Source organism: Phyllostomus hastatus, unplaced genomic scaffold, assembly GCF_019186645.2.
Source record: "Phyllostomus hastatus isolate PE091 unplaced genomic scaffold, TTU_PhHast_1.1 phas_contig_148, whole genome shotgun sequence".
In the NCBI taxonomy this organism is placed as follows: Eukaryota; Metazoa; Chordata; class Mammalia; order Chiroptera; family Phyllostomidae; genus Phyllostomus; species Phyllostomus hastatus.
In genome coordinates, this window is record NW_025333607.1 from 3,102,078 (window position 1) to 3,115,763 (window position 13,686).

Consider the following 13,686-nt stretch of genomic DNA (forward strand, 5'->3'; position numbering starts at 1 on the left):
CCCAACAGGCTGCTGCCTCCCTGTTGCCTCCTGTCTAAGCATCTTGATGCTCCCATGTTGCTCCCAATTAAAATCCACATCTTCAGTACAGCTGCAGAGGCCCTGACGGCCTTGCTTCCACTTCCTTGTTTCGCCTCACTTCCTGTCATCCTTCCCCAGGGGCAGCCAGCCCCCCTGGGCTGACCGCCCCTCAAGATGCCATTCTTTGTCCTTACTCTGTACCTCTGGGTGGGTCCTCCACCTCCCATCCCCTCCCTTGTTTGTATGCCCACTGTCTCCCGTGAGTTCTTCATTGTTCCTCTCCTACATCCCTCCCTCTGGGGCGCCTTTGACAGGTCTCTCAGGCCCCTTCTCTCGTTCTGTTTGCAGAGAACTCTGTTTACAGCTCTTGTGGTGGCCGTCCTCTTAGCTCGTCTGTGTGGGTCCGTGCCTCGCACAGGGCTGAAAATTCCTTAAGGTAGATGTCAGCTTCTCGTCCATTTTTGTGGCCTCATCACCTGATGTCGGGACAGAGGGCAGGCAGCCAGAGTTCCCTTCAAGCACAGGAGTAAAAAGGGGAGAGAGAAGGATGAGAGTCTAAGTGCTTCTTAGAGTCTTCAGGAATTTGTGAATCTAGAGATGGGTAATCAAAACTGGAGTTTCAACTAATCATTCTTGTGATACAATTAATTTATGATACAGTGAAATTCAAAACCAAATGAGATAAGTAAAACATTTGATAAATAAAAGATATTAGTTACAGTAGTCGGATGTTTATATAAGGCTAGGTATTCATAAACTCTTTTTACTTTCATATCAACTGCAGATGAATAGACTGGTTTTCTACTTATTAGATAACCATCTGTCACTATTTCATTTTTTTCTTAAAGCATTTTATGGATATTCTCAGTCTGTCTTATTTTTGCCTTAGAGCTTGTCTGTGGAAAATATATTGCTTGAGATGAGGGACCATCTTTCCCAGTCAAAGGTGATTGAAACAGAACTGGCGAAGCCTTTGTTCGATGCCCTGCTCCGAGTTGCTCTGGGGGACTGCTCAGCAGACTTCGGCCCCAGCGAGGCTGTGACTGACAAGGTACGAACAGAGTTGTCTTGCTCGGGCTGGGCATGGCCAGCAGATGCGGGAGTGTGTGGGGTGGGGCTTCATGGGTGAAGGTGGTTAGAACGGGCGGGCCAGGGTTTGGTGCGTTCTGTCGTCTGGGCTGCAGGTGTTCACTCAGCGCCCTGTCTCATGAAAATGGGAGAGCAGCGTGACGTGCTTTTCTCTACCCAGTCTGGAAAATGACTGGGGATTACTCCCAGGATTACAGAAATGCATTACTTGATTTGATGTCTACACATAATAACTGATAGTTTATTAAATGATAATTCAAGGGATGGTGATGACTCAGGCATCTGTATTGGTGCAGCTGATAATTCCAGAATACCGTACTACTCACTTTAATTTTAAATCACTCCATGTAAAAATGACTAGTACTTTCAGAGAAAATAGCAATCATAGTTTTTAGTTGTTCATGTGCTAACATTATTCTAAAAGAAATATTTTAATTTTTTTCCTGAAACCATGATGTATATTTAGTTCATTTCCCTCCTCTTTCATGTTTATTTTACCTTTAATTAATTGTTATCTGCTCTTCATCTTTATATAACTTGTCTTTTAATTCTTTAGCCATATATGTGACATTTGATTACTTTCTGTCATAATACTTGATGTTGCTGTTTGTCATAACTTAAAAACTTACTGAAATCAGCCCTGGCTGGTATGGCTCAGTGGGTTGAGCATGAGCCTGTGAACCAAAGAGTCACCAGTTTGATTCCCAGTCTAGGGCTCATACCTGGGTTGCTGGCCAGGTCCCCAGTATGAGGTGCACGAGAGGCCACATTGATATATGTGACATTTGATTATCTTCTGCCATAATATTTGATATTGCTGTTTTTCATAACTTAAAAACTTACTCCCTCCCTTCCCCTCTCTCTAAAAATAAATAAATAAAATCTTTTTAAAAATCTATAAAAAATAGGGACTTCCGGCAAGATGGAGGCATAGGTGGACACACTGTACCTCCACACACAACCAAGATTAGAACAACAACAATTTAGAGGCAGAATAACACCCAGAACTGATAGAGAATTTATCTGAATGGAAGTTGGACAGCCAAGAAGTTGAAGTAGACCCATTCATCCAGACCGGTGGGAGGGGCGGAGACGAGCGCAGTTGCAGAGCGAGGAGTGCAAGGAGAGCTGGGCGCCTAAGGCAACTGGAAGCGAGTAAGCCATCCGGGGCGCGCAGCGGGTGGACCCTGAGTACGCAAGCAGCAACTGGCGGACCCAGTGAGGCTGCAATTGTTGACCAGGGCGAAGCGCGCAGCCCAGGATCCCAGGGAAGGGACTGAGATCCCAGGAGAGTCGGGCTGCTGCCCTTGTTCCCTCCCGCCCCCGCTCCCACATACAACGTCACAATCTAGCGACTGGGGTGCCCAGCCCTGGTGAACACCTAAGGCACCGCCCCTCACCATAACAAGAGCAACCAGACTGGGAAAAAAAAGAGTGATGGCTCAAATAGAAGAACAAATCAGTGCCCCAGAATTCATCCTTTTGAGCGACCAAGAAATAGCTAACCTATCAGATGCACAGTTCAAAACACTGGTGATCAGGAAGCTCACAGAATTGGTTGATTTTGGGTGCAAATTACATGAAAAAATGCAGGTTACCATAAAAGAGATGAAGGAAGATGCACGGAGAACCAACAGTGATGGGAAGGAAACTGGGACTCAAAACAATGGAGTGGACCAGAAGGAAGAAAAAACAAACAAACAGGAAAGAATGAAGAAATAAGAATTCAAAAAAACGAGGAGAAGCTTAGGAACTTCCAGGACATCTTTAAACGTTCCAACATCCGAATTATAGGGGTACCAAAAGGGGAAGAGGAAAAGCAACAGATTGAACACGTATTTGAACAAATAATAAAGGAGAACTTCCCCATCCTGGCAAAGGAAATAGACTTCCAGGAAATCCAGGAAGCTCAGAGAGCCCCAAAGAAGTTGGACCCAAGAAGAAACACACCAAGGCACATCATAATTACATTAGCCAAGGTAAAAATGAAGGAGAGAATCCTAGAAGCAGCAAGAGATAAGGGGACAGTAATCTACAAAGGAGTTCCCATCAGACTGTCTGCTGATTTCTCAAAAGGGACCTTACAGACAAGGAGGAGCTGGAAAGAAATATTCCAAGTCATGAAAGACAAAGACCTCCATCCCAGATTGCTCTATCCAGCAAAGCTCTCATTTAGAATGGAAGGGGAGATAAAGTGCTTCTCAGATAAGGTCAAGTTAAAGGAGTTCATCATTACCAAGCCCTTATTTTATGAAATGTTAAAGGGACTTATCTAAGAAAAGAAGATAAAGAAAAAACATGTCTAGTAAAAGGACAACAAACTCACAATTATTAACAATCACACCTAAAGCAAAACCAAAAGAAACTAAGCAAACAACTAGAACAGGAACAGAACCACAGAAATGGAGATCACATGGAGGGTTAGCAACAGGGGAGTGGGAGGAGGAGAGGGGGGAAAAGGTACAGAGAATAAGTAGCATAGATTGTAGGTTGAAAATAGATAGGGGGAGGGTAAGGATAGTATGGGAAATGTAGAAGCTAAAGAACTTATAAGTATGACACATGGACATGGGAGAGGGTGTACAGGGTGGAGGGGAGTGAAGGGGGGAAAATGGGACAACTGTAATAACATAATAAAATATATTAAAAAAATAAATAAATCTATAAAAAATAAACCTTACTGAAATCACTATTAATGCCATCATCATATTACTGAATCAGTAGGTTAACAGAAAAATGTTAAAATACCTACTTTATTCTACCTTTAGGTGAAAATGTTGTCTAAAGTGAGGATATTTGTAGATTTTTATAAGAAAAGGGAAATTTCACCCCACAGGATTTTGCATAGGAAGTTAATGTTGGAATTTTTTTTCCTTTATTTTTATTGTTGACACTATTACAGATGCCCCCATTTTCCCCCCATCTGCCCACCTTTATACAGTCCCCCAACCTTCCCTCTAGCCATCACCACGTGGCTGTCTGTGTCTGTGGTTTATGCATATATGTTCCTTGGCTAATCCCTTCACTTTCTTTCATCCAGTCCCCCTCCACCGTCTGTTCTGTGTGTCCACGCCTCTGTTCCTATTTTGTCAGTTTATTTAGTTCATTGAATTCCACATATAAGTGAGATCATATGGTATTCATCTGAGATGCTTGTGTATAGACAATTGCATTCTGAAATCTTAAAATTAATCCCTTTGAAAAAAATTTTATGTCCTCTTTGGTTATCTAATTTACAAAACATATATAAAAATCCTGTGGGAAAATCTTTTTCTATGAACAGATGTATAAAAATAATACATATTTACTAGCATTAAGTTATAAGAAGTAAATTCCACCTCATTGTGGTTTTTGTCATTTCCATTATATAACTAGAATGTAATTTTTAGGTTTATTTTTCACGGAAACTGAAATCACCTATAGCTTGTTCTGTTAGAGATACCTCCCACCCATTTTGGAGGTGTTAATCAAATTATCTGAGAGATTCTGTAAAATTTTGCTGTGTGAATTTCATAATTTATAATGGTAAAGATCAATTCATAAGTTTTTTTCTTAAAAAATACAGAAGCTGTTCTTAAAAGGACATTTGCATAATAAATATTACATTACTAAAAATGAGCAAATGTTACAAGTTTTGCCTTTTAATTACACCAATCTCACAGGGTCATCCATTTGAAGAAGAATGGTCATCCCAACCTGGAGATTTTCCAGAAGAAGCCGAAGATGCTCAGTGCTGTAGTTTTAAACTTCTGGTCGAAGAAGAAGGCTATGAAGCAGACAGTGAAAGCGACCCTGAGGACAGTGAGACCCGGGAGGATGGCAAGTATCACGGAAGTGCTTGTGATTAGCTTTGCCAGTCAGATTATTAATGAACACAACAGCTATTAACAGTATTACCTTAGAATTGGTATTGCCTTACAGTTTAAGAAGTACATTGCATCATTGTTTTACTGCATCTTTACAGTGAATTTTGGCATTCATATCTATGATTGAAAACACCGAGGTGGATTTTATCATCACAGTCATTGACCTGAGAATACAGCGGAGGGCAAGTCCCTGCTTCCACATATATCCTAGTGAAAACAACAATAAGTAGCCGATGTACACAGTCTGAAGAAATAGAACGGGGTGATGTGGTAGTGATCGGGTGACTAGAGGAGGCCTCCAAGGATGGTATATTTACATTGAGGCCTATACATAAAAAAAGATCTGTCCAGATAAACATTGAGAGGAAGAGCATCTCATGGCCTTTGTTATCAAGATTAAATAACAGGGAATACAGACATCTTTCTGAGACTTCCAGGAATGCTGCAGCATAGGTTTCATCTCAGTTCATCTGTCCTCCGGGTGGAGCCACAGTGCACACAGTCCTGTGTCTCAGGGCTCACGCCCTGGGTGGAACGGAAGAGATGGGCTGACCAGAGCCCCGCATCTGCTTGTAGGCCGGCCTTGACTGTTCCGGCACTGGGAGTCCTCGCTGAGTGTACAGCAGCTTACCTTCCCCAAGGTCTATTTTCTCTTCCCCTGGAGCGAATGAGAGTGATTGCTCATGTCCTGCTTAACGGGCCTGATGGACCCAGAGCAGGTTTTTTGTTTTGTTTTTACACAAAAGGGAGTGAAAAGAACTAAAAAAACATGCACAGCCCTGACTGGGGATGGGTGTTGTCTTACCGGTTCCATACGCAGTCAGGCCACACGCCAGGGCTGGGGGCCCAGTCCCTAGTCAGGGATGGGCGAGAGGCAATGGATCGATGTTTCTCTCCCTCTCTCTCCCCCACCCTTCCCCTCTCTCTAACAATAAGTAAAATCTTTTTTTTCTAAAAAGTTAAAAAAAACTGCCACAAATTGAAAGAGCATATGTGTGTGTGTGTATACAGGGATGGGAGAGTAGGTTAATAAATAACACAATAACAAATAAATGATAATGCAAGAATAAATTGTTTCATGTACTCACAACTGTAAACCTACATATACACACAGCTTACTTGATTTGTTAAACAATTTTTGTTTTTTCCAGTTTTATTGAGATATAATTACAGACATCAGTGTAAAGCTTAAGATACACAGCATGATGGTTTGATTTACATATATTGTGAAATGATTACCACAGTAGGTTTAACATCCATCATCTCATAGAGATACAATAAAAAGAAAAAATTTCCCTTGTGTTGAGAATTCGTAAGGCTTACTCTCTTAACAGCTTTCCTGTGTATCATACAGCAGTGTTAACTGTGGTTACCGCACTGTAAGTTATATCCCTAGTGCTTATTTATTGCGTAAGTTTGCGCCTTTTGACCACCTTCCTCCAATTTCCCCTCCCCAGACACCTCGAGAGGTGCCTTTGAAAAAATATTGGTTTAATGGTGTTGGTTTTATCATAGCACAGACATGATTTTATAATGACAGATTTCCTCCTTTTTATAAGTTTGGAAACTAGATCTTAATTTAAGGCATTCTGACCTAGTCAGAAATTTATAAATTTCTTAATTATATGAACTGTTTAAGAGCATAACGGTCTCTTTAAGAACATATAAGTTAAATTTTCCAAAATGTAATATTTAGTGAAAAAGTGTCTGTTTCTCACTTATGAAGGAAGCAAAATATAGAATTTATCCAACCCACAGCCAAGCCACGTTTTCATGGAGAGATGGGCAAGCACGTGAACTGCCCTGTGACTTAGGTGTTTGGGGGTCAGAAAGTTTGGGACAGCACTTGTGTGTGTGTGTGTCAGAGGACTGTGCTAGGTCTATACCACATGTCCATCATGCTCTTGGTAATATTCATAGTTTTATTGAAGATCAAAATTACTTTGAAGGCTACTCATTTATCTTTAAAATATCCATAAGACTTGGTTATTCAGGGTAGGTGTCATAATCAGAAGTCATGTTGTAGGAAAAGGTTTTGTGAACATCTTATAAATAGCACTGTTGCCACTGGAACTTTCAAATGATAAATGAGATTTTAAACATTTAGTTAGTGGATAGGGAATAAATACAATCTTTTCTTTTCCCCTTTCAGGGGTAGACATAAAGCCTGAAGCGGAAGGTCTCACGGCATCAAGCAGTCCAAATGACGCACTTGAAAACCTCACTCAAGGGGAGATAATATATCCTGAGATTTGTATGCTGGAGTTAAATTTGCTTTCCACCAGTAAAGCCAAACTTGATGTGCTTGCCCACGTGTTTGAGAGTTTTTTGAAAATCATCCGGCAGAAAGAAAAGAATATATTTCTGCTCATGCAGCAGGTAAAAGATATATTTCATTGAATGAGATCAGTATTTATCTCAGTCATGCCCCTGCTTACTCATCTCCTTCCTTATAACTCAGCTTGTCTGAAAATTATTTGAGATGATTACTTATCTTCCATAATACCTTAGGCTTGTTTTTTAGCTGCAAGTGGTATTCTAAAAATCTTCTAATTCCATAGTTCTCTAAAGGAGCTTAAAAAATTAATGATGTCACTGACCAACTAATAATGACTCCTGGCATATTTCTGAGAGTGGGTAATATATTTTAAATTGCAATTTAATTTTAATGTATGGCCATTGTTTTGACAAATTAGAAGACAAAAGCAGTGTGAGAAATAAAGTGAAAATTGTGTGATCCTACACATAGCCTCCTTTGCAGTCCTTTTAGACATGAAGATATGTATGTACAGTAGACTGTCAAAACATTTATTACATTGCAGTGCTTCATGCTTTCATGAGGTAAGAAGTTTAATTTATTATGTTTTTGTTTTTTAATCTTCAGGGAACTGTGAAAAATCTTTTAGGAGGGTTCTTGAGTATTTTAACACAGGCTGATTCTGATTTTCAAGGTGCGTTGAAAATGTTAGTTTTACACAATACTTTTGAAGCAATTTTGTTGTGGTGTGAAATGAAGGGTGGACAATAAGGGTTCCCAGTGGCATCGTGCCCTGTGGTTTCAAAAGTAGCTTCATATGCATCATCTCCGTTGTTCCTCAGACCCACCCAGTGCAGTGGACATAGTACAGCTCCCTTGGTTTTACAGAGAGAAATCTGGATTTCAAGGGGCTGAGGGAGTTGTTTGCTGTCGGACACACAGAGGTGGCCTCTCGGGGACTGGGGCCAGGCATAAGCACTGTGCAGGACTGCTGCTTCTGGGAGTGCTGGGGTCCTTCTGTCTCCTCCGCACTTTCGCAGACAGTGAAGAACTTCTAAGTGGACAGATAGTATGATTTCTCTGTATATAACATACAGAAACCTACATTGTAGTTGGAAAAACCTACATTTCAGTTGGAGAATTAAGGTTAACGTACAGGAAATGTTAATTTGAGCTTGTCAGATGCTTCCTTGTGATGAATTCAAGCTAAGTATCTTTAGCAGATGGACCAGAAGTGATGCGCCTTTCTCAGTGCGTGATATCCGGGGTTTGTGCTCTCTCTGTCTGATTGGTGATGTGGGCTTGGGTCGCTTGGTTAAGGTGGTGTCTTGCCAGGTTTCTCCCTCATAAAGTCACTGTTTTCTCTTTAACATAGTGAATATCTTGTGGGAGATAGCTTGAGAAGGTGTGAATACCCTTTCTTCCATCATACTTTAATCCACTAATTTTAGCATCCATGGATGATTCTTGACTGAAACGGTTAATACTGTTGTGGTGTTTGCCAAATAATGACTTTTTCCAGCACTCCTCTGATGTTTATTAATTGGGATTGTACTCTGAGGAAAAGCTTCCCTTCTCCCCCATTTACTTATTTAGTGTATATTTTTATTTATTGCACTAGGAACCTGGTGGACCCTTTTGATTTGAAGACATTTCCAGCAGTTTAGCTTTGAGAGATTCTATTTCATTATCTTTTTAAAAAAGATTTTATTTCTTTTTAGAGAGAGGATAAGGGAAGGAGAAAGACAGGGAGAAAAACAGCATTGTGTGAGAGAAACATTGATTAGTTGCTTCTTGTACGTTCCCAACAAGGGACCAGCCTGCAACTTAGGCATGTACCCTGACAGGGAATTGAACCGGCAACCTCTGGGTTGATGGGATGACATCCAATAGCCACACCAACCCCTGAGCCATGCTAGTCAGGACCTATTTCATTATCCTTTAATAACAGTGTTAATGAGATGCTCACCCATTCAAGCACACAGTTCAATGTTTCTCATTGTATTCACAGCCGTGCCATTGTCACAGTCCACATTGGAGTGTTGCGTCACTCCAGAAGAACCCCACACCCTTGAGTAATCACTCCCTGTTACCCCACAGCCCTCCCACACGCCCTCCCCTGCCCTTGGCAATCACCAATCTATTTCCTGTCATAGATGTGCCTATTCTGGATGTTTCATAAGCAACTCGGCCAGACTATACCATTACACTTAGAACCCTGAGGCTAACATCCCACTATACGTCCCAGCTTTTGTGTGGCAATTCATTCCATTTCTTTAGAGAAGAGTTAGTAGGTTTTGGGCATAAAGGTAAAAGCTGAGCTGCCTGTGCTCCATACTCAGCATCAAGGCGGGGAGTGGATGTTCCCAGACAGATCTTCCACGAATCCGTGTGCTGCAGCCCCATTCTTACTTCCTCTCCAGCTTTTAGACAGACAGGCTGGCTCTCCACTCCTCTGAGCCCCTCTGTGCTGCAGCTGGGCTGCAGCTTTCTCTTCTGTCAGCTCTTCCATTTTCCTGAAATAGTTGTAAATCTATCATCTGATGTGCTCCCAGTGCCCGTTGCCTCCCCCACTTTTTTTTCTATTATGAGTTTCTTCCTTTTTTGTAATTCTGTACTTTTAGTTCAGTGACTTTCCAGTAGTAGACAAAGGCAAATACTGTGTGTGTGTGTGTGTGTGTGTGTGTGTGTGTGTGTGTGTGTCTGTTCCTTCCCCTATTTGGACTAGAACCTGTCAGTTTCGAACTGAAAAACAAAATTAAGCACATACGCTTTGCTTTTATCATTATTTCTTTCTTACTCTCAAACCTTTAATCATGTTAATTGTGGGATAAAGTCTGTGCCATTTGACAGTCTTGTTGCAGGTTTCCTTCCAGATGAATCTGTTGGTTTATTGCTTCTACTAAATACATGGCTTCAGCACAGCTTCTGTCCTCAGGCTTCTCAGAGGGGTTATTTTTGTCATGTCTCAAGTTGAGATAACATTTAATTTGCAGGATTTTCCTAGGGAGGCGAGGAACAACTGAGATAATGCATGCAAACGTACTTTGAACACTGTAATGTGTGCTACAAATACTAGCTATTAAAAGTTCTCTGATTTTTATGTACAACCAATTATATTTTATGCTAAACCCCACAGTGGAATAAAGACAATGTTCAAACTAATTCATAATATTTAAGTGTTTTTATAATCTTTAATATTTCTACTTTTATTTGTCATCTAATTGTCTATTTAGAAAATAAACATTATAACTTAAGCATTTTCAAGATAACAAGACTATGTTATGGTACTTAACAGTGTCAACTTAGTAAATACTGTATTAATGTATGCTTCTTTTTAAAAAAATAATTTTAATTGAATTAATTGGGGTGACATTGGTTAATAAAATTACATAGGTTTCAGGTGTACAGTTCTATGATATCATCATCTGTATATCGTAGTGTGTGTTGTCCACGCCAAGTCAAGTTTCCTTCCATCAGCATTTGTCCGCCTTTACCCTCTTCTACTTCCCCCCACTTCTTTCCCTCTTTGTTTTTAAAGATTTTATTTATTTTTAGCAAGAGGGAAAGGGAAGGAGAAAGAGAGGGAGAGACACGATGTGAGAAACACCAGTCAGGGCCCCCTTTCCCTCTTGTAATCACTGTACTATTGTGTCTCTGAGGGTTTGTTTTTTTTCTTAATCCCTTCACCTTTTTATGCTTCTTTAAATAATGCCTTTACTTGACTTGGAGCTAATCAGTCATTAAGAAAACTGATTTTTGTTGTTTTTTGTCAGTCGGTTAGTTGGTTTGCATTTAATCATGTTGTTATTTCTTCAGCAAATTTTTGTAGTATTAGGTTGTTTGTAATCCATTTAAAATGTGACAGTAGTATTTGATCTTTTTCAGTGAAACTGCTTATTCTGCGTTTTTAATTAACTGTGTATTTGGCTTTCATTTTTCCCTTTATCTTTCTTTAATTTAGCATGCCAGAGAGTATTGGTGGATCTTTTGGTATCTTTGATGAGTTCGAGAACATGTTCAGAAGAGCTCACCCTTCTTTTGAGAGTATTTCTGGAGAAATCTCCTTGTACAGTAAATATGCTATAATTTAAATATTTTTCACTGACTTAATAGAGTATTTTTAAAGTACTTGAAAATCATTAAACTGTCTCCTTCGATGTGGTAATTATTATACAGTCCACTGCATGTTGTTATTTGTGAGTTCCCAGTTCCTTTATTATATGCACATACTTTAACCATTTCTCTTCTGTTTTGGCTCTTCAGACATTTCAGTGAGATCATAGTCCGTTTACTCCCAACCCACCCCAGTCTTTTTTGTGCTTGAGAAATGCTACATAATTTTAATTACCAAAGAGAAGTTAATTATGAGTAATTATAAAGAATTATCTTTTTTTAGAAAATTATTATTCAGTCTTTGATTATCTTCTATCACTTCTCCTTTCCATGGTGTGGCTTAGTAACTTTTAGACTTCTCTTTGCCCAAGGATCCATTTTTATAATGAAATAATGAATAAAAACATAAGCAGATAAAAACAGAAAACCTTGGAGCTCCTTTCTTTGAAGCCAGATTGCTGTTCCTGAGCCCTGCACGTTCGACAGCCTGTGAGCCCCGAGGGAGCTCTGAGCTCTGTGGAACACAGGCTTAAAAACCACTCGTGTGGACAGTTGAGAAGTGACTGCGTTTATGGAATGTTCTGAGTGCATTTCTCATCATGATTAACATTAGATGTTATTTCGTGCATGAGTAGGGCATTATACTTAATTGTACTTAAGGTTAATCTTCTTTTACTGTCTCCTTTGTCATTGCTTTTCCTCTCCTTTCTACATAGTCTACATTTCAGTTTAACTGAAAATGTGCAATTATAAATAAAATCTAAAAATGGTAAATTATTTTCATTTACCAAGCACAGATGAGAAATTTTATTTGATTATGGAAAAGGCATGTCAAGTGAATTGGAAAACAATTGAGCACTCAGTTTTATAAAGCCAGTCATGCTATAAATATCATTCAGAAACCTGGAGCTTTGGTAAGGTCTCTGGTTCTGCCCCTCATTTAAAAAAATTTGAGAGAAGCAACTATAGCTACTTGGAAATAAACACCTATACTTGGTAGAAATGATTCCTGGTATAATTATTGTATTTAATTTCTAACACTTAGGGCCAACACATATCTTTTGGGGTTGTACCGTAAAAGCATTTAAATCTCAAACAAATTAACCAGAAGGGATTTTAAAATATGAGGTCTCTCAGATTTTATCCTGACTCTACAAAAAGGCGAGAATGTAATGACACGGTAGATTGGAGGTGTGTAAATAGGGATGCTGATATGTGTGTGGGTGTGTTTGTGTGTTCATTTGTAACCTGAATTTCAAGATTATTATGCACTTTGTGATGTGATTGCAAAGTTTAGTTTTTCCTTTTTCCTAGGAAATTCTTCTTCTGGGTATTCTGAAGATTGTTGAGAGTGATATTGCTATGAGCCCTTTACAGTATCTGACCTTCCCTCTACCGCACACTCCGAACTCGAGCAACGGCGCTTCATCACAAAAGGGCCCTGGGATTCTCAACAGCAAGGCCATGGGGTTGTGGAGAAGAGCGCGAGTTTCATGGAGCAAGAAGGAGGCAGAGAGTGACGCTTTTCCTCAGCAGCTGCTCTCCTCGTGGCACGTGGCCCCGGTGCACTTGCCGCTGCTGGGGCAGAACTGCTGGCCGCACCTGTCGGAGGGCTTCAGCGTTTCCCTGTGGTTCAACGTGGAGTGTGTCCGTGAAGCTGAGAGCTCCACAGAGAAACGGAAGAAGATCAGGAGAAGGAAGAAGTCCTTCATTTTACAGGATGGTAGCTTTGATGGAACAGGTATGAAGGCTGTGTTACCTGTCACATTCAGCTTTTTTGCACCGCAGTTTTGGTCGACCAATAAGAATATAGTGAGTCCTAACTTCCTCCTAACATGTTCTCCTTAATGTCTTGGTAATGGCAGGTTCCAACTTACCACGGCCAAAGCTGTCAGAGAGCCTTGAAAACTCCGTTTTCTTCTGTACTTCTGCCGTTTGTGTGTGTGTGTGTGTGTGTGTGTGTGTGTGTGTCTATGTGCAGATGGGGGGGGCACACACCACATATACAGCTGTTACTGAGGTCATCATCCCCATTTCCTGTCCTTTCCCTGGTCCCAGTACGGGACCAGGGTGGCTCCTGTCCTTCACCCTGCTTCTGTCCTGCTGTTCGCCAGCCCCTACTGGCCAGCCCCCCTCCCATCCCCTCTTCCTCTCTTCACTCTGGCTTGCATTCTCCAGCTGTATCTTACCTCAGCACCCTCCCCAGTCCCTGTCCCAGAGCATTTGAACGCATCGGCTATTCTGCAGCAGCACAATAGGTTTGAGTTCAGTCCTTCCATAACGGGTCGACTTGCTGTCGTGCTGGCATGGAATGGCACCTTGGTCCTGACGTGACTA

General features: G+C 40.6%; 1 protein-coding gene across 6 annotated transcripts in view; it reads left to right on the forward strand.

Moving 5' to 3' along the window:
- Positions 1 to 13,686, forward strand: part of LYST (lysosomal trafficking regulator) — a 163,201-nt gene that overhangs the window by 52,310 nt on the left and 97,205 nt on the right. For all 6 annotated transcript variants that reach the window (XR_006783186.1, XM_045817016.1, XM_045817008.1 and 3 more), the window contains exons 7-12: positions 911 to 1,072; positions 4,773 to 4,929; positions 7,129 to 7,355; positions 7,861 to 7,927; positions 11,198 to 11,307; positions 12,664 to 13,090. Coding sequence is in view for 5 of the 6 variants with exons in the window: in XM_045817016.1 (XP_045672972.1) it covers positions 911 to 1,072; positions 4,773 to 4,929; positions 7,129 to 7,355; positions 7,861 to 7,927; positions 11,198 to 11,307; positions 12,664 to 13,090 (1,150 nt within the window). In the remaining variant the exon portion in view is untranslated. The remainder of the gene's footprint in view (positions 1 to 910; positions 1,073 to 4,772; positions 4,930 to 7,128; positions 7,356 to 7,860; positions 7,928 to 11,197; positions 11,308 to 12,663; positions 13,091 to 13,686) is intronic.